This window comes from Solenopsis invicta, chromosome 9 (assembly GCF_016802725.1).
Source record: "Solenopsis invicta isolate M01_SB chromosome 9, UNIL_Sinv_3.0, whole genome shotgun sequence".
Classification (NCBI taxonomy): domain Eukaryota; kingdom Metazoa; phylum Arthropoda; class Insecta; order Hymenoptera; family Formicidae; genus Solenopsis; species Solenopsis invicta.
The window spans coordinates 3,787,821-3,810,140 of record NC_052672.1 but is presented as its reverse complement, the minus strand read 5'-3'; the positions used below and the strand labels follow the sequence as shown (position 1 = coordinate 3,810,140).

Below are 22,320 nucleotides of genomic sequence, written 5' to 3'. Positions count from 1 at the left end.
CCATGGAGCGTATCAGGCGTATCGCGGATTGCGCGTATCGAAAATCTGACCAATCGCGAACGTTCCGCTGCTTCCGCTGTTCTTGGTTCGCTACCGTTCCGCCGAAGTTATTCTTTAGCGTATTCAATCGAGCGGATCAGAGCGGATTGAGGTTAACATAAAGAAAAATAGCAGTTTCTTGTAATTGATACAATTAAAACAATTATGAACAAAGAAAATATAAGTCCTGTGAGTAGCATATAGCATTTTAAAATATTATTTTTGTAATACTTATTAATTATAATATTTTAAGGTTAGTTTAGAATTCGACGAAGCATATTTTTGATTAGTCTACACTGATTATTTTAGTTTAATATAAATACGGATATAAATATTGTATTATGAATTGCAAATTACAAATTGCAAATTACAAATATTGGTTTGACCCAATATTTCCGTTTTCCTTTATTCGCAATTTTTCTCTTGTTTTTTAATGCTAAATAATAAAGCGCATAAAGATTAATAATTTTACGATGTATTTCATGCCTGGTAAAAACATCGTAATTTATTCGTTTTAAACGTTTTATTAATAAAGCAATTGAAAGCAATATTGTTTTCGATTTCATTCTGCACCTGTTAAAAGTCAAATGTTTTATTTACTTATACTAAATAAATTAATAAATTAAATAAAATTCACTTTATATATACTGTGAATATTCTACTATTCTTCCGTCTGCTTTTGTTCCTACGGTCCCATGAAGCGGAATTCGCGTAAGCGGATCAGCGGTTCACCAATCACAAGACTGTTTGGATGAGAGAAATAACAAAATTCGTTTCGTGATTGAGCATCCGCTTAATACGCTTACGCAAATTCCGCTTCATGGGACCGTAGGAACAAAACGTTCACGTACCGAAAGCAGCGGAACGTTCGCGATTGGTCAGATTTTCAATACGCGCAATCCGCGATACGCCTGATACGCTCCATGGGACTGCACCCTTAGTTAGAGAGTTCAGGAACAGAAAACAAACGGATATATATAATAGGCATGATTGTTGCCAGCGCCACGGCGACACTAAGCCGACACGCGAACTACACTCGTGTCAGGGAGCTACCTGTTCCATATACTATAAGTTCTATGGAAATATCTTTTCATCTTCCATCACTTTATAGTTCACTAGTAGATAGCACCAGTGAGGGGACGCCACTGATACCCATGATACCGATTCCACTCCAGGAGAAAAATTCTTGCGTTCCAAGTTCCGACTACTTCGCTTCCCCTCGCGACCCCGGCAATGGGCGGCGCGCACTGGCTTGCGCATGGTGCGAATCAGTTCCTCTGGCGCACCGTTACGAGGTGAGGAGGTGAATCGTCGCCCCCGCCGCCGTCTCCACTATCACCACCACCACCATCATCACCACCACCACCACCACCGCTGTCGTGGTCGTCATCGTCAGTCATCGCCGTGTGAGAACGAGTGTTCGTTGTCCAATCGTCAGTTCGCATCAGCATTCCACTCCTGTTCAAGCGCGATAAACCCGTAGTGCACACAATAGTGCGGCGGAGACAATTTCGCCGATTTCCACGACGGACGCGTTGTATCGCGCCGCATCGTACAGTGACACGAGTTTTCTTGTGCGCGCGTGGCGTAATGATCGAGTGAACGGGCGTTCAGTGACACGGCGGGGGCGGGGGCGGGAGGGGACATTCCTGTCGACAACCGCGGCAACGCATTTGCAGGCCATGGAGAGCCTGTGAGGGTGGCTCATCGCCGGGAATCGGGGGGGGGAGGGGGGAAACCTTGACAAGGGGTGGTTGACGCCGCCACGCGAGAGGGGCGAGAACGACGCGGAAGGCGCGTGTTAGAAGCGTAAGGTAGTGGCGAAAGGGGATTTGGTCTTTGGTCTGGCTGCTATCACTGAGAGCAGCGAAAAGCGATCGTTGGCTACTCGTCGACGAGCTTACCCACTCGCCTGTCTGTCCGTCCATCCACCAGACCGGCTGTCATGACCACCATGTTATCCCGGAACGGTAGCACTGCGTTGGCGCCGCTACTCGTGTGCCTTCTCGTGCTCCGCGCAGCCGGCGTCGACGAGTACGGTGAGTCGATCTGCGCGTGGTATACGCCTCCTCGGGATGAAAGAAAAGAGGGCGGAGGGGGAGATGCGACGAGGCGTGCCGCGCCTCCTCCGCCGAGCATCCATAAATCCATTTTCGATCGCACCACTTTGATTCCGATTCTCCATTCACGTCAAGTGAAAAACTGAGGAAACGTTCGAAATAAGAGTCCAATTCTCATGTGCGAAAAACATCGCTTGAGCGAAAAATCAAACGATCCCGAGCAGTTTCATTAGATTGATTTTTTTTTTTGTATGAGTGAAGTGTGAGATGATAATGTGGGTTGAATTTCGATGATGGATTGACACCAGGGTCTCTCCTGAAGTCTTCTTCCAGAGAATTTTTCTTATATTATGTTGCATGTTACTTGAGAAGAGATAGAATTTTGTATCGAGAGAGCTAAGAAAGAGCACGTGGAGAATTGCGCGCCGTGCAATCGTTTAGACGCGCGGCTTTGGAATTCGCCGACTGGCAGTAATAACAAGATTTTATAAGATTTTTCCAGCGTTTTTTCTGTACAAAATATGATAAAGAAATTCACGAGCATTTTCATAAAATTTTCATTTTTTCCGCGATTGGATTATTGATTAAGTGACATAAAAAAATAACATTTTACACATTGTTTTATTTTTGCCACTTTATTTTCTTTTTTTTTGCAGTCTTATTTTGTGCAATTCTTGCAGAATGTTATTAAATCCTTATTAGCATCATTATTAAATTAATAATTTAATTTAATTTATGATATTGTTATTTTACCTTTAGTTTAGTACTGCGTTTCAAAGCTGACAGAATTGTTGGTGTGCAGTTTACAGAACTGGATAAATGTAAATAAACTCGCACAAAAATTATTAGAACAGATTTGACTGAAAAAGACTTAAGTTGGTGGTCCTAATTAATTTTAATTTTTAATAGAAAAATAAAATTGGGGGAGAGGGGGGTTTCTAAAAATACAACTGTGATAATGATAGTGGACTTTCTTGATGAATTATTTGATGAATTTATTTGAATTTTTAAATGTGAGAAAAATCTTAAAATTATATTAATGTAAACAATAATAAAGTTGACATTAAAAGAAAAAACCTGTAAAAATGCTTCAAGGCTGAAACTTAAAAAAAGTGTTTTTTCTTAAAATTTTCGAAAATTTTTTTAGTTTAAGAACACTTAAGAACAATTATGGATTGAGTCCTAATCACGGGTTAAAATTGTAAAATTAAATATTTCATATATCCACTTATATATATTAATAAAGATATAGAAACATTTTTTGCATTCTTTAATTTATTTGTAATTATTGTAATATAAAATTGCTTTCTCAATCATTTATATTTATGAAAAAAAGTCAAATAATGTTATTTTCATTAACCTCTTTAAATGTTTAATAATGGTTTGAAAAATTATGCTTCTTTGAATACAATCATGTTTAGTATATATAATTAATATAATGTACATTAATATTATGTTTCTTGAATCCTGGAATTGTCTTGGAATTTAATGTATCCTGGAAAATTTATAGAAAATCATAGAATTTTAGGTGTGACTTGGAATTTTTCTCATTTTGTCATTCTAAAATTGCATTGACACTATAATGCATCTCACGTAGTATGTAATATTGCATTGATATCACAGTAATATTGTAATATCATAGAAATATTACATATTACTGTGAAATATTACAGAAATATTGCTGATATATTACACGTTGATAATGGAAATATTCCAGTGATATCGTTGCAATATATTGCAGTATTTAATTCTAAAGAACAAGGTAATGTTAAATGACGTTTCTATTATGTCTTATGAATGCAACGTCACTATCTCTTCGATTAATTTCAATATTTTCAGTATCCTTAATATTCTTAGTAATGTTGGTATCCTATAGAAGAAATTAACTTAAAAATAAAATAATAATGTTCTTGCTGTTTTGGGGAATAAAAGTGAAAGTTAAGAAAAAGAATTAATTAAGTTTCTTATTAGTTTAGATATTTACTTGCTTTATCCCTTAAACTGTAGTGTGTTTGAAAAAGTCACACTATTGGTAAACAGTTTACCATATAACTTTTTAACTTGTAACAATATTACTTATTGTTTTAATTAATTATATGAAGGTTATTTTTTTTATGTCTAATATTACATGTAACAATTTTTTAAATAATATTAAGAATAACAATAAAAATAAAAGAAATTATTAAAATAATTTATTTATTTAATTTCTTGCAATATTATATAAATATCACATGAACATCATAGAAATATTGTATAATATCACAGTAATATTACTGTGATGCGCTTTCACGGACATTTTGATATTACTGTGATATCACAGTAATATTTCAGTGATATTTCTGGTATATTTTGTTGTAATATAGCAATGAAAAAGTGATATTGCTGTGATATCACTATAATATTACATGCTATGTGGAATATAAATATACAATGTGCTCCAAAAGTTCGGCAACGTTCAAATATTTCGAAAAATAAGCATTTTAGGAAAAAGTGTTTCAGATAAAAGTTGTAAGGTTTTAAAAGATCTATTCTTATCAATTTGATCTTGGATGGTGTGTGTGAAGCTGGCGTATCATTTCGTGGAAATTCACGAAATGTTGAGAGTTCTGGCTTTATTTACAATAGTTTTATAGTTCCTGATAGATAAAATAAATAGTTCTGGCCTTTAAAGCGAAAAAAACGTATAGGACAAAGTGAGACGCCAGGTTCACGCAGCGTCTCAGTTTGTCCTGCGCCATTTTCCAGACTCAATTCTTGTAGGATTTTAAAAGTTATCTATAGTTCTAGATGAGTTCTAGAAAGAGTTCTAGCGTTTAACATAGTTTATTTAATAAAAAAAAAATTATTATAAAATATTTATTATAATAGAGTTCCGTGTACAAAAAAATATTTCTCCTCCAGTTCTGAACGTATCTAAACGCCTTCCGAAGAGTTCCGGTCGATTCCGTTATTTAATATTTAATAAAAAATTATTAACTCCCGCCAAACACGTATTTTGTCATATATGGGTGAGACGCTTGTCTTTATTCGAGAGTTCTGTGTACCAAAAAATATTTTTCCTCCAGTTCTGAATGTATCTAAACGCCTTCCGAAGAGTTCCGGTCGATTGCATAATTTATTAGTTAATAATAAATTATTAACTCCCGCCAAACACGTATTTTGTCATATATGGGTGAGACGCTGCAGCGTCAACTAATAAATTATGCAATCGACCGGAACTCTTCGGAAGGCGCTTTGTTACGTTAAGAACTATTGGAAAAATATTTTTTGGTACACAGAACTCTCGAATAAAGACCAGCGTCTAACCCATATATGACAAAATACATGTTTGGCGGGAGTTAATAATTTATTATTAACTAATAAATTATGCAATCGACCGGAACTCTTCGGAAGGCGTTTAGATACATTCAGAACTGGAGGAAAAATATTTTTTGGTACACAGAACTCTCGAATAAAGACAAGCGTCTCACCCATATATGACAAAATACGTGTTTGGCGGGAGTTAATAATTTTTTATTAAATATTAAATAACGGAATCGACCGGAACTCTTCGGAAGGCGTTTAGATACGTTCAGAACTGGAGGAGAAATATTTTTTGTACACGGAACTCTATTGTAATAAATATTTTATAATAATTTTTTTTTTATTAAATAAACTATGTTAAACGCTAGAACTCTTTCTGGAACTCATCTAGAACTATATATAACTTTTAAAACCCTACAAGAATTGGGTCTGGAAAATGGCGCAGGACAAACTGAGACGCTGCGTGAACCTGGTGTCTCACTTTGTCCTATATGTTTTTTTCGCTTTAAAGGCCAGAACTATTTGTTTTATCTATCAGGAACTATAGAACTATTGTAAATAAAGCCAGAACTCTCAACATTTCGTGAGTTTCCACGAAATGATACGCCAGCTTCACACACACCCTTGGATGGCATCGCCAAGGTCACATCGAAATACCATTTAACTCTTTTCAATGGAACCTATTTTTGATTCCAGAATCTAATAGCTGGTGTCAAGAGGTTTCCAAAACCTTACGAGAATATAATGTTAAAGTATCGGTAGTTACCTAATTAAAGGGTATCGGTATTTCTCTAACGTTTTATATTTTTTATTGCATTTTTTTCTAGTCAATTTTGAAAGCTTTTCAAAGCCCTACAAAAAAAGTTTATTTTTGTTAAGTACTTGCCGAGTTATAACGCTTGAAAGTTAGAGTACACTGTAGTTTTTAAGCCTCACAACTCAAAAAGTACTCAACGGAAATAAACTTTTTTGTACTGTTTTGGAAAGCTCTTGGCACCAGCTATTAGATTCTGGAATCAAAAAATAGGATGTTCCATTGAAAAAAGTTAATGTGATTTTGATGTGACCTTGGCGACGCCGTCCAAGGTCAAATTGATAAAATTAGTAAATAGATCTTTTGAAACCCTACAACTTTTATCTGAAACATATTTTCCTAAAATGATTAGTTTTTGAAATATTTGACCGTTGCCGAACTTTTGAGAGGCACTGCATAGACAAAATTGGAACATTCTTAGTTAATTTAACTATTGTTTGTATCAATATAGTTTTAAGTAAAAAAATTATTTGTTTAACAGTGTTATTCTACCGTTAAACATTACAATTATCTTTAATTTTATCTATAATTAATTTTTTTATTTTTTGGAAATTCTTGGCCATTTGATTGCAATTTTAGCATCTTAAGAGATAGCATTGCAAATCGTTATCTTCTGTTGCAAGCCACACACATAACAAACAAATAACAATAGTCATAACAATAAACATATAAATGGGCCTTATTTAATAAGTGTGTTATTTATAAAAAAAGTATACTTATTTATAAAAATATATACATATTTTCCTTACTGAAAAAAATGACGTGACAAAATCACATGATAAAATCACGTAACAAATTACGTAATTAATGATATAAATCATGTAATGAAATGTTTTAAATCAGTACATGATTTTTTAAAATCATGTACTGATTTTTGAAAATTATGTAATATTAAAAAAAATCACAAATTTTTTAAATAGGTAAATTTACATATGTTAATTTATCTAATTTTTTAAAAATAATATGATTTTTTAATGATACATGATTTTTCAAACCTTATAATTTTCAAAAATTACATACTGATTTGAAACATTTCATTACGTGACTTGTTACGTGATTTTATCATGTGATTTTGTCACATGACTTTTTTTAGTAGGGTTTTTTCTACAGTTAAAAAGTGTAATAATATTATAATATGTTGTAATAACTCATACAATAATGTATACTTAATAAATTTTGCCACAAATTTTTATAAATACGATTTATTTATCCACTTTGTCACAAGTTTTTGTTTTATTAAGTAAACGTGTTGTCAATTTTAATTTCCCAGCCTCTTTTTACAGACTTCGTATGACACACTTTTTTAATTATATATTTTAGACATAAAGTGTGTTTTTTAATGATAAATTTAAAAGTGGATTTTATTTAGTGCTGGTCTTATTCAGCTCAAGTACCGTAGTAAACATGCATATTTTATTATATATTCTAAAAATAAATAATTGGAATAGACTGTAAATTAAAAATAAAAAAAAATATATAGGGAAGACCGGGGCAAATCGTTAGACGGAGTAATTCGATAATTGGAAATATCTTTTTATGGGTACATATTAAAAATTTACTTTAAACACTGTAAACACGTCCTAATGTAAGATTTGTTGGTAACGGCGTCATATTGAAGTCGTAGTAGTGAAAAATGTGTTTTGCGACAGTCGAAGTAATTTCTGATAATCAGCAAATTTCTTCGATATTTAAATAAGATAATAAGGTTTGTTTTTGAAAACTTTGAATGTATCGTGTCCAGTTGAATGTATTTGAAACATTTTGTATTTACTTTTTGCTGTGTGATGTTTATTCGATCAACGCAATAATGCGCACAGTTGATGTTGGAGCTATTCGTAATACTGAGCACCGGGCGATTCGTTAATACTGATTACAGCGCCTAGCCTAAGTTGGGTAACCTTAACGCTTTGGCTGTGTTACGAACGTCTGCGCTACGCAGAGTTAAGCATTGAGGTAAAGTTTTTCATTGATTTAGTTCAAACTTGATAATATTGTGTCTTTTAGTAGAGCATGAATAGAACATGAATATGAATATAAAATCGTCGTTTTTAAGCAGGTAAAAAGTTATAAAGCGTTAAAGATTGACACTTGTGAGGTTAGAAAATCTGTCACACCGATGGCATAAAAGAACATGCGAATGTGTATGTTTGCATTTGTTTTTTGTATACCTACATTCTTTTTTAAATAAAAGAAAGTCTTAACAACAGTTAAGAAAAAAAGGTCTAACGATTTGTCCCGGTCTCTATATATATATACAATTTATTCTTTATAGTATATCAAAGTTACAAGATTAGGTTATTATTTAAAAAGAAAGGTATAAGCCCTCTTTTTAAGATGTAATAAGGCAAGTTACTAATAGAAAACTTGGATTTAATATCTAAAATTATAAAACAGGATATAGCAAAGAAAGTATCATTTGTATTGAATGTTTGTTTGATGTTATTTGTAAAGTAATAAATATTGTTCTAAATTTGCTTGCGTTTTTTAATTTTGTCATATAGAATCCAAACTCGAATATAAAACATAATCCTATTAATGAATGTTAAATAATGAAAATTAATTGATTCAAAAAGATTAGGATTTTTACTTGGAATGTCTTGGAAATATTCAGGATTAGTCAGATATCACTGGTCACTATAATTAATTATGCCGACTCATAATTTGGATTATAGAGGAGAAAAGGGTATTATGGTTTTTGTAGACATGATGGTTACCCCTATTGTCTCTATTATTAGGTGACGAATTCTAACAATTGTTTATGGAATTATTCAATTAGTAACCCGCCGTTTTTTAGTGGCGCTAATATGCCAATACACAATAGCTAACAATTATTATAAGGCATTTTTACTTTTGAGCACTTCTAAACTTTTTCAAAGTATATTTTACAATTTAATTATACATACATATTTCTTCATTCTTTTTAAGCTTGAGCGTATTATTAAATAAATGTATGTACATACACTTGAATGTTTTTTTGTTATTTAATTTTTTATTTGGCTGTACACATTTTAAGTGGTGCAAAGTTAAACAATAATGTAGGGTTTTGTTAATATGATTTTTTAAACGAAACTTTTATATCGAAATATTTCTTTGATAAATCGATTGTTATTCTAAAAAGCAGTGTTCAAAAACATCAGAGATGTTATTTGATGTTTGTTGTCTAATGTTAAATAGAGATAAAATGATATTTATAATGATGTTTCTAAAGTCTTTAAACGTAGGAAAATTTTAAATCAGGAAATATTTAAACCAGGAAAATTCTGAACAATGGAAAATTAAAAATATATACTTTTTTTTTAACAAAATACTGTTTTTTTAAACTAAAAAAAGATTTAAAAAAAAATTATTTTTAGGCTGACCGTATTATCACTTTTCTTTTACTGATTATGTAATGTGTCACATTTTCATAATGCGTTTTAAGTAATAAATATTTCATTACTTTGAGTTTAGAATTTGTTAAATAGCACTTTGACGAATAGAATTCTTCCATTTTCATTATAAAATATTGATTATAAACAAAGTTATTCAATAAAATGAAAATGTGTATCATATTACCCTCTTTACTTTATCTCTGCTTATACATGAGCATATTTTAAATATTTTTTTGAAGTACACGATCAGGTTATTAAGATCATAAAGAAAAGTCATCAATATTGACATTACTGGGTAATATTTTTGGGTAATATTTCTTAAACAAAAACTAAAAGTAAAAAGAAGAAACACACAAAAATTGTTATTTTAACATTAAGATTTGCTGGTTTAGACTTATCAATTATTTATGCTAAATATAAAACTTTAAAAACGAATACAAACTATAAAGTGTCTTTTACCAACAGCTTTCATAATATTTTTTTGTATATTATACTAATGATCTCGCAACATAATTTAAAAGGAGCTAAGAAATTGAACCTTAAAACTGGCACAACAATAATAGCAGAATTCAGACACAACCCCAAAGCGAAAGAGTTATTTCTAAAATAAATTGGTAAACTAAATAATAAAATATATTTTTATTATATTAAATAACAAAGTTTATAAAAAATAAAGGCTAGAATTTTCACAGAAGGCTTGAACTTTCACTTTTTTGTTTCTTAGTATATCTGCGAGTATATCTGTTACTTATATGCTATTTTTTTTTACCTTAAGATATTAAAGAATGTTAAAAAAATTCATGAAACATCTGTCAATATTGTAGTTGAAGATTTCATAGTTGTTGTCTGTTCTCGTGGAGAAGTGTACCACTTTATGCTACAGCCATGTTATGATTTCAAATTGTACTGTAAGGAAAATATGAAAAAGAAAAATATAAGCAAAAAAATTTTAGGAAGTTACACGTAAAACAATTTAATGTTATTAATAATATACAGAGAAGTAACTTGTAACGAAGTTAGAGTTAGAATTACTTTTTTTGCAACTATAATTTAACTTTATTTTTTTTCCATCTGTAACTATAACTCTTTCAGCATCACAGCGTCTCTAAATTTGAGAACATGTTTTAATATAAATAAAATAATTTAGTAATGTTAGAAATATAAAAGTTTAGTATTTAAAATAACATTAAAATATTACAAGAAGTGATCAGAAAAAGTAACTGAAAGATAAATAAAAATACTCGTTACGTTTTCAATAATTGTAACTGTAACTAGTTACTTTGTAAAAGAAAAAAATTGTAATTGTAACTAATTACTTTGACAAAGTAATTTTTTTAACCTTGGTTTAAATTATGTAATTTGCAAAAAAAGTCGTCCGTTTTATTATCTTTTTTAGCAAATTTTATACAAAACAGCTATGAATATATGAATTAAGTTTTTATTTTTTTAATTATCTAAGCAGATCATGTTTTTATTAGTATTAATACAATGCAATGTTTAGTTTTAGAAATATAAAGGAGAGGCTCTTTAGGTTTATATCAATATTGGCAACTTTTCTCTAATAATTTTTCTTTATAATTATAATATTCACTGTTCGATCGTTAGGTTTACACAAATTAGGCCTAATTTTACCAACGTTATTTTGGCTTTAAAGAAGACTTGAATATTTATCTTTATCTTTCTTTATAAATAAATAAAGACGGACACATATTCAAGTGTTGCTTAGCGTGACAGATACATGTTAAGGCTTCTGACTCGTTAGCCGAGAACTCCGCGTTGACGGTAGCGACATTCCGTCGCGGACAAAATTAGAACTAATACACGTTAAACGTGACAGATTGACGATGAGATGTTGTTGTGCATGTCATTTTGTTATTATGTATCTTATTGTGACTTGTCTCGTATTTAACAAATTTGTAAAAATGGACCACGAATAAAGTTTCTTTGAATTTTATACATAAAAGTACATTTTTTACTTTTTTCAATAGCTATCCGTGTGTTTTCTGTCTGAAAAGGCGTCACTTTACCTGCTTTTTACGACTATTTACTGACTGCTAGGCGAAAGAAGGATAGTCATGACCGATATTTAGAAATGTTTTAAAGCCATTTGCTTAGTCTGTTTTATCTAAATTGGCTTTATTTACAAATGGCATGTCGAACAAAATTACGTGTCATTTCACGCAATTTCTCGCTTCTAACGTAGCTCATGACTTCAATGTGGCTCCTGAGAACGGCAAGTGCTCAGGAGCTTTAAAGCTAAATTAATGTTGGTGTAATTGGGTTTTAATGAAAATTATTTTAAGTGATCCATAATTAGGACCATCACTTTATTTTCTTCTACTCGTGTTTTTTACATATTGATCTGCTTTTGATCTCTATTAAGCTCCCAGATAACAAAATACACGCAAAGTGAATTCATGTAGCGCGCATGTCGTGCGGATTATCCGCACGGTGTGAGCTCACGGTATCCGATAGATGCGTCATCATATGATAATCATATAGGTCGCACGCGTGCGGTACTCATGCGTGCGAGCGATATGAGCCTCAAATGCGTTCTCCAAATGAGACTCGTATTGCTCTCATGCATATACATGGCACTCAATTCTAATCATTGCCCATTTTTTTCACGTCCTAATCAGCACACAATATTAAAAAAGCGTTTTTAAAAACTTTTATAAAAAAAAAATTTTTTTCAAAAACGTTAAAATTAATGGTTCCATGGCGGTTTTTACATTAAACGCATTTTTTTTTAATATTGAGATTTTTTTCTTAAAGATTCCTTTTCCGAAACTTCCACGCGGTCATCCATCCAAGTTGCGGCCACGGTGAACGTTGCTTGATCTCTGTGATCGCTGCGAACTGATCCCTTGTGATGATCTGTATGCTAATACATCACTGATAGATCAGGTCAATATATGTTATCGAAAAGACGAAATATATATAATTATAGTATATTATTTATATAAATATATGTAATTAAGTTAATTTTTTTACTGATTTTTATAGATGTTATTGAAACATTTTTTAAACGAATTTTAAAATCAATAATATTTAAAAATAAATAGCTTAAATGTTAAATAAGTAATAAATAAACATAATTTTATAAAGATAAAAAATAAATAAAATTATTAATATTAAATAAACATTAAATAAATATTAAATAAAAGTTTAAAAAATACTTACTAAAATTATTTTTTCAATTAAATAATTCATGAAAAATAAATACTTAAATAATATTAAATTTAAAAAACGTTTATTTAAAAAAAATTAAAAAAAAATTAAATAAATAATAAATTAATATTTAATAAATGTTAAATTAATGTTTTTAAAATTGTTTTAAATAAAAAATTAATGTAAAATAAATATTAAATTAATGTTAAATAAATGTTGAATTAATGTTTTTAAAAAATGTTTTTTCGAATAAAAAATTAATGTAAAATAAATATTAAAGTTGAATAAATATTAAATTAATATTAAAAAAGTTTTTTAAATGAAAAATTAATGTGAAATAAATAATTAATAAACGTTAAATAAACGTTAAATAAATATTTTCCTAAATCATTATTTCAAATATTTAATTAATGTTAAATAAATATAAAATAAACGTTAAATAAATATTAAATAAATATTTTCTTTAAATCATTATTTGAAATATTTAATTAATATAAAATAAATATTTAATAAATATTTAATAAATATTTTTGTTAAAATGAATTGTATAATGAAAAATTAATATTAAATAAATATCAAAAAAACATTTAAAAAATATTATATGCTTATTGGGGTATTTGTAATGCATTATATATCAATGTTTTTATTCTTTTTTTATAATTTACAATTAAAGATTAATATTATTATTTACAATATTTTTAGTAAATTAGCATTAAAAGTATTAAAAGCATAAAAAGTACTTGAAATAAATGCGCAATGATTGGAAGTTCATATAGTATTTTGTAAATTTGTTAATTTAATATAATATACTGGAGGGTCTTGTTTGATCACGTCGCGATTGATCACATCGTGTCCCCATCACATTGTGAGGGCAGCGTGATACGTTTTTGTGCGCACGGTAGGATTATCACGTTGCCCTCACGCCATGAAATGTTCCCATCATGCGTGATTGCACCATGCGACCTTATACGCGTACACGCGTGCGTCCATCACATTGTGAGGACTCTGTGATGCATTTTTGCACGCACAGTGTGATTATTACGTCGTGAGAATAACGTGAACTCACGAATTGTTATCTGAGCTGGACCTTCAACCATCGAAAATTAAGTTCTTACCTAATCCAAAATTTAGTGCTATTTAGTGCTGATTTAGTATCACAGTCCGAATTTTGGTGCTCAAACTGTTTAGTGGGAAATTTGGTAAAAAATGGGGAGAGGGGGGTCCAGCTTGACATCAAGCTGGATCTCCTATAAACATATAGGGTGTTGAAAAAAAGTCACCTATTTTGATTGTTACTTTACATATTTCAAACTTATTTGTCAATTTAGGTTGCATTTAAAAGCATCACCCGAGTGACATCATGTATCATTTTATTTTTATTTAACAATCGGTAAACAACAAGGATAAAATAATATATATGAGGAGCTGATGTTTTCAAACGTAGCTGTATGTGATTGGTTAGATCTAAAGGTAAGAACGAATCAGAATCATGCTACTTAACCGCTTATTGTTAGTAACCAAGTCTAGTACACTGCTATTGACCATGTATGTGGATGCTTTTCAGCAAATGACATAAATAGACACAGGAATAATTTTATCTTTGTTCCTCACTAAATTTTAAGCAATAGCGTCTCTAAATTTGACTTTATGTTCTAATATAAATAAAATAATCGAATAATGTTAAAAATGTAAAATTCTAGTGTTTAAATTATCAATGCTTTAAAACATTACAAAAAAATAGATAAGTAACTGAAAAGTAACTTCTTGTTACCTTTTGTTATTTTTTAAAGTCAGTAACTTTATTTATAATTTATTTACAAGAGTTTGCAATTAGCACTAAATTCGGAAATTGTTATATTTTGGTATTATAATGTTTAAGGAATATTTAATGTAAGATTTTTGGCAGCACCATATTTTTTGACGGTCTAATAACAGGTTTTATGCGCCAACAGACGGAATAAATTAATAATTGCTATTGCGCTAGTAACAAATTTGAATTCTGTTATATTTTGATTATTTGTGTTTTTAATGTTATTTTAGTACCAACCACATGCGAATATGAAGATCTGTAAGTGTAGTTCTCTGAACGCAATGCTGCGTTGAGTACATAGTTATATTAAAAAAAATACATATTTTTAATTTATTTTAGGGATTTCCTTGACCCCTAAATTAGCACTAAATTATAGTCTACTTGTTTCGTGTTTGTGACTACTGTATATATATTTTTTGTTATGCGGGGGCTTGATGTCAAGCTGGGCCTTTTTTCCTCCACTTTTTACCAAATTTTCCGCTAAACATTTTGAACATCAGAATTTGGACTGTAACACTAAATTAGCACCTAAATAGCACTAAATTTTTAACTAGGTAAGAACTTGATGTTTGGTAGGAGGTCCAGCTTTATAGAGGTCTGCTTTCACTTATTTTTTCCTCCTTTAAATTAAAAAATTACAATTTTAAGGGATTTCAATTTCCGAGATTAATCCCGGATTTCGAGATTTTGATTAAGCCTAGTTCAAAATTTGGGTTTAAAGATTTAAAAGGTTTGCATTTGAGTCATCTATAGGAAAGTCTCGGAACCATAAAGTGAAGTTTTGGATCTCTCTGTGTTCGAAATTTTTTGTTTGTCGAATTGAGAGAAAGCGTGTCTGGTGCTATTGTTTCCAACTAACGAGAGATAATTCGCCTGTGACTAAACGGATGGAACTTGTCTCACTTCGTCGAAAGACTTAATTCTGGCGTCGATTCCAATTAACACGAATGCACGCCTATATCCACTCGGTGTCGCCAATCTCGCGGTCATCGCGCGCGGAGCATACTGCTAAAATTTATAACCGTCCCGTATGTTCATAACGTGCCAGGTGGTTGTTAAGAATAAGAGAAAAATAGAAAAGATAGTCTTCATTTATTCGCCAACTCTGCGAGAATTCATTTTCCGGCTCGTGGATGAAAATAATTGCTCGCAGATATGTATATTTGAATCGCAAGTTGGATAACGGCATTGAGCGTATTTATGGATCTTGTATGTATTTATATAGGTTGTATGTAATAATGTGTCGACGTTTCGAGACGGTATTTCTTGCGAGAGAAATTGATGATCTTTTTTTAACTCTTTAAAATCACATATATGTGACATTTTTTTACAAAAAAAGTATATATTTTATTCTAATTTCTTTGCAATTCCATATTTAATAAAATTTTTGAATCGTTGAATCTAGATCTAAAGTCAAAATTTTTAAATTTACAACGGTTAATTTAATATGGCGGTTAAAGTCCAAAATTTTGGTTTTGTGTAAAATGTACTATAATAAAAAACTTTTCTTAAACGTATAATATATTGAAACTTGAGGTTTTGATATCGAGAATTCGACATTTGCAAAAATTTTTGAAATATTAGTGGACGAAAAGTGGTAAAAAGTGGGTATCAAATTTGATCGGTTATATCAAATTTAGTATCTAAAGATTTTTGGGATCGCTAATTTTAAATTTAAAGTTAAAATTTACTAATTTTTAAAATACAAGGTGACGGAATCTATATCGTAATTCTAAATTGTAAAATGTAAATATATTTAATTAATTTTTTGTATTTTTTTACATTTTTGATACAATATTACGCATTTGTAAGTTAATTTCTCCATATTTCTAATCAGCGACTCAATAAACCTCTATATATCAAATTTTAAGTAACTGAGCTTATTTTTTGTATTTTTAGTACACCATGTCAGATCCGCTATTTTAAATTTTAAAAATTTTGAATGATTATATTTTTTCTGTAATCAGCGAACTCAAACTTCCGTACCTATGTACCACGTTTCAAGAATTGTTTCATGAATCTGTATGTATACTAAGTATATAATGAAAAATGCAAATATTTCAAGGAATTAAATATTGAGTTTTGAAAATATTGAGTACTTATTACTTGTTAATAGTGTTTACAGTTATTTCTACATTTATTGCTAAGAGAAAAAATATTTGTTTGACTCAGAAATTTGTGCTATACGATTAAAGAAACGTTCTTTTGAATTGAAAATATTTCTTAATTGTTTCTTTTATTAGAATTAAAGAAATAATTTGGTTGTACAACGGAAATCTTTTTAACTAAAAGAAATTCTTTTTTAAATTTATACAACTAAATTATATTTTTGTCAGTACTTTTTTTGAATAAAAAAATGTTTTGTTTAAATTAAATAATTTGAACAAATAATTTGTTTACTTTAAAAACGGTTATTAACATTATTTCTTAAAACTATAATAAATAAATTTTTATTTTTTTAAAAGATATTTTTACAACTTCAAAAACAAAGTTGAAAAAAACGATTTTTTCAATTTAAATATAACTTCTCTAGGTGTATATAAAATTAGTTCAAAGTTACCTTTTCAAAAAAAAGTAATAAAGGCGCCAAGTGAATGTATTTGTGTACCCCTTAAATCTTTATTTTTTTTTACAAAATCCAAGTAGTACTATCTTTGTATTCTCACTGAAAAATTTTCCTATTCTAACCCTGGTACTCTCTATAATTTCTATACAAAATCTAAGTGATACTATCTCTCTGTATTATTACTGAAAAGTGAAAAATCTTTCTTTTCCAACCTAAATGGTATTTATTTAACTCTTAAACATGTAAGTGGGTCTGAGAGATCCTATATGAAGTTTCGAACGCTTTCTGTGTGAAGACGGAATGAGATAGGTTCGGACCAAGACGTAAAAAAAGTTTGAAATTTCCTTTTTTATTGATATAGTTGATCAACTTTTTTGATCAATTTTTTTGATCAACTAGAATTTAAACGGCACGGCAGCAAAGTTTTGTTAGGGTTAATGCGACCCATATAGTGTGTAAGTGAAACTTTTTCTATGAGTATTTTACATAAAAAAAACTGGACAAAATACGTTTGAACAGGTCGGTTCGCGGATGTTACTCGCATATACTCCGTCTAAAGTTGGAATACTATAAAATGCTGTAGAAAAGGGAGTTTTTCCGAAATATATTATGAAACACATCAATTTTCAATTTTAGACACGATTTAAAAATAAAAAATACCTTATATTTGCCTTGTTACATAAGTACATTTTTTAATAGAAATGACAATGATATAATTTTTTTTGAAAGTATGAATCTTTAGCTTTAAAACGCCGTATTGTAAAGTTTTTAAAAGTTTTTTGTTGCAAAGATATGATTTTTTTTTTAAAGTGGATTTTTTAGATGCCCAAAAATACCTCATATTCTCCATGTTACATAATTATGATTTTTAAAAGAAATGATTTTGCCAAATTTTATTTTGAAAATGTGACTTTTTAGCTTTAAAACGCCGTATTTGAAAGTCCTTAAAAGTTTTTTGTTGCGAAGATATGATTTTTTGAAGGAAAAGTAGATTTTTGACCAATTTCTTATTTTTGCTTAATGGTTTTTTCTTTATAACTTTACAATAAATTATTTTTTGGCAATGCTGATTGTGCTGTCAAACTCCTGAGATTCTGAACTTTTATTGAAAAAAAAAAAAAAATTGTTGAAAAATATTGATTGTAATCAAAGTTATAGTTTCTCAAAGTTGAAAAAGTTTTCCCGAAAATGTGTTTCTGCATTTTACAGGATCGGTGTGTTTAAGGGTTAAAAATAAATAATTTAGATTTAATTCAATCTAAATTTATTTTTCTAAAAAATGTATTGTTACGTCCGCCGGTTTAGAAACTGAGCGGCATAATTTTTTTGTGTTGATTTATAGTGTGGCCGCTGTCACCAGCCGTTGCGAAGCAGGGTGGTGGCGTGCCCGTTATCGTACCGGCGACTATTATTGGTTATAGGAATTTAGGAGATTTTATTAAGATGAGATCAAATGAATGTATGTTGTTGGATGTTTTTGAGATGGCTTGGGTGGCGTGTTTTGAGCGTGCGTGGGTGTGAATTATGGGTGTGAAAGAAAGTTGCTCGAATTTGATGTATGTAGACTACATCAATGTTTATTTTAATATAAGGGGATACATATGCGTGAATGTTTGTGTGAGCTGCGTGTGCGCTTGTTTGAATAAATGTGTTTGTGTTAGTACGAGTGGTTTACAGAAATATAACTTTCCGCTGAAGATTACTTAATTTTATAATTTACAATAGTGTTACTGATGATGCGCGATTTTGCATTTGCGGACGGCGCTGGAAGAGGCCGTCTTTGTTAATATTTTTTTGTGGGATTTATTCTTATTAATCAAGTTGAATGTTTCTAGAGAAATTTTGCCACGAGGATAAAGCTTGATTTTTAGATATTAATTTGAGTTGAGAAGAGAAGATGAGAGGTTTCTAAATATTTGATTTTTAAGAGAGAATAGACTAAAAAGTTTATAATTTAGAATTATTTATAATTTAGAATTACTTTTATTCTGGAGCTCCCTTGAAACTGATTCATTAATTAATTTTAAAGAGAAAAGAAACCTTAAATTTTAACTAGAGTCATTTTGTGGATTTTTATGAGAGGAATATAGAAGATTGAGGAGGCTTAGATAGCCTGCGCTTCTTTCCGAGAGGGTTTTTGAATCGAGATAGAGGAGGCCTTAGATAGCGTGCGCTAACCTGGTTTCCCAGCCTGCGCTTCTTTCTTACCTTCAGAGAGAAATTTTAAGGGGTCATAAAGAGGATGAGAAGTAAATGAATTCTTAGAGGAATTTATTCTAGCTATTTTAAATAGGCTTCTTAGTTTGTATTACATTTTATTTTGAAAAGGGAAACATGATTGAGAGATTTGATACAATAATTTTAGAGAAAGAGAAAATTAATTCAGAATATTAAATATTTAAAGAGGGAATAGAATTTAATTTCAAATGGGTTTTGGTGGAACTCCGTGATTGAGAAGAGAGTTTAAATTTCCCGCCCGAGATCTTCCTAATCTGTATGGTGATGAGTCGCCTATAATGGGCGCCTTACCGACTATTAACTCGATCGGTTGATTTCAAAGGAATGAATTTTGCTCCGATTTTGTCCCGTATTTATACCATTGGCTTGTAGACGAAGTGGACCGGGGAGAAGAGTTTCTCGATTTCTGTTAGTTTTTTATTATAGGTAGTCCCTTTAACTATCATGCGTCTTCTCCGTACCGCGCGGCTTGCGCACAGATTTACGCTTGCAGAAGCTTGTAGATGGTCGCGGGGTCTGCGAAACGCGTGCGATTCTAAAGTTACATTTTGAGACTTTGAATTTAAATATAAAATACAATTTTCAAGGGATTTTAATTTTAAGTATGCGGAGCTGTAGTAGAGGAGAAGAGATTAATATGGCACTCATTTTTATTTTATTTAATAATTTTGTTTATAATTAATATTTTCTATTGAAACTTTAACGACTACATTCGTCAGAGTGTTGTTTAACACAATTCTAGGCTCAAAGTAATGAGATATTATTTAGGATGTGATTTATAAAAATCTAATGCTTTGCATAATCGGTGGCAGGAAAAAAATGGTTGTATTAATATGACTATCTATAAAAATAATTTAAAAAAGTTAGTTTAGTTTAGTTTAAAAGAAACACAGTATTTTGTTACAAAATTATGTATATTTAATTTTTTATTGTTTAGAATTTTTCTGGGTTCAGAAGCTTTAGAAATACCATTAGAAATTTAGTTAGAAATATTATTTTATCCCTGTTTAACATGAAACAAGTATAACATTTTTAGTGTTTCTAGACATCGCTTTCTAGAATGACGATTGATTTGTCTTTGTGAAGTTAGCACTACATTTTTCTGCACCGCAAGTTTTTATGCAAGTTCTATTTGCACTTTTAATAGTTCCAGAGTTCTTGATACTTTCTAACAATAGTTCCGCCGAAATAACATTAAAAATGATAATTTGAAAATATGAAGTGCCAACTTTTAGCGTGGTACTTCAAGTTTTGAAAAAATTGATTTTGACTATGGAATTCTATAGTCGAAGAGTTCCAGAGTTCTTAATAAGTATAAACAATAGTTCTGGTCATTAAATATTTAAAAAGAATTTTTTAATTTCTTTGTCCGCACCTCAAGTTTCGAAAAAATTGTTTTTGACTAGAGAATTCTATATTTTCCGAAGAATTTGAGTTCTCAATAGGTTACATTAACAGTTCCGATTCATACACACGCACGCACGCACGCGCACACACGCACACACACGTTGGAACTGTTAATTATACAGGGTGTCCGTCCATAAATGTCCGAGCAAATATCTCGTAACTGGTTGAAGTTAGAAGAAAGTTTAATAAGGAAAATTTACATGGTTTTTAGTCGGCTACAAAATGCATGTAAAGAAATTTTTTTTACTCCTCACCTTTTTGAGTTATAAAGGTCAATGTAGGTTTTTTAAATGGGTACTTATAATTTTTTTTGCATATTTACATAGTAGAGGTAATTTTCAATCAAAATTATATTAGGAAAAAAATTGCTACGACGCATCGTTTACGAGATAATCGGCATGCAAAGTATTAAAGTAATAATTTGGATCGAGTATTGTTGAACAAATTTGGAATATCAAATAGGTTGAGAAAGTAAACATTGTTTTTTCATGAAATATTTATTAACAAATTAATTAAGAAATGGTTCGAAATTGTTACCATCATGATCGATACAGCATTCAACGCGTTTTATAATGTTTCTTATTGTTAACTGCAGCATTTCTGTTGTAATACTTTCAACAGCTCTAGTGATTTTATGTCGTAAATCTTCTTCATTTTCAGGAATAGTTACATAAACAATATCCTTAATATACCCCCAAAGGAAAAAATCGCAAGGTGTCAAGTCCGGAGATCTCGGTGGCCATCGTACAGGACCATTAGTACCCATCCAACAATTAGGAAATCTATTATTTAAAAAGTTAATTACAGCACGTGTATTGTGTGCTGGAGCACCATCTTGTTGAAAAATAATATTTCGAAAAACTGATAATGGAAGATCGCGTAAATAATCTGAGAAAGTTGTTTGCAAGAATTCCAAGTATTTGTCACCATTAAGATAACCATGGAAAAAGAAAGGTCCAATAATTTTTGTTCCGATGATTCCGTACCATACGTTCACCGAAAATCTGCGTTGGAAACCTTTATCTCTTTTCGCATGTGGATTCACATCGGACCAAGTATGCACGTTATGTCGATTTTCCATACCACAATTGGAAAAACAAGATTCATCAGACCATAATATTTTATTAAGAAAACCAAAGTCAGTGCGATAATTAACTCGAAGCCAGTGGCAGAACATTAATCGGCGATCTGCATCTCCTTCATGTAAAGCTTGTACTAAATTATCACGAAACGGTTTGAATTTGAATTTTTTTAGTACAGCGTGTACGTAACTTTTCGATAATTCTAAATTACGTGCTACTGTTCTTATGGATGTACGTCTGTTTTCAATAAAACTTAATAGCACACTTGTCTCTTTTTCTTCATCTGTTTTGATTGTACGTCGTTGTCTTGTTAGCGATCCTGTTTGACGCAATTGATCTTCAATTCGTCGAAATGTACGATTATTTGGTATTTTTCGTTCTGGATATTTTTGTTGATAAAGTAATCGTGCTTCATTTTCATTACGCATACTTAAATACCAGATCTCGAGCATATCACAC

At 30.4% G+C, this 22,320-nt stretch overlaps 1 protein-coding gene across 5 annotated transcripts in view; it reads left to right on the top strand.

Annotated features, from left to right (window-relative positions):
• The first annotated feature begins 1,809 nt into the window (after window positions 1–1,809).
• The window catches only part of LOC105204319 (tyrosine-protein phosphatase 69D), a 309,057-nt gene continuing 288,546 nt past the window's right edge, over window positions 1,810–22,320 (top strand). For 2 of the 5 annotated variants that reach the window (XM_039453412.1, XM_039453411.1), the window contains exon 1: window positions 1,810–2,078. In XM_039453412.1, coding sequence (XP_039309346.1) covers window positions 1,985–2,078 — 94 coding nt within the window. In that variant the 5' untranslated portion in view covers window positions 1,810–1,984. The remainder of the gene's footprint in view (window positions 2,079–22,320) is intronic. The other 3 variants (XM_039453414.1, XM_039453415.1, XM_039453413.1) reach the window with 2 other exon arrangements.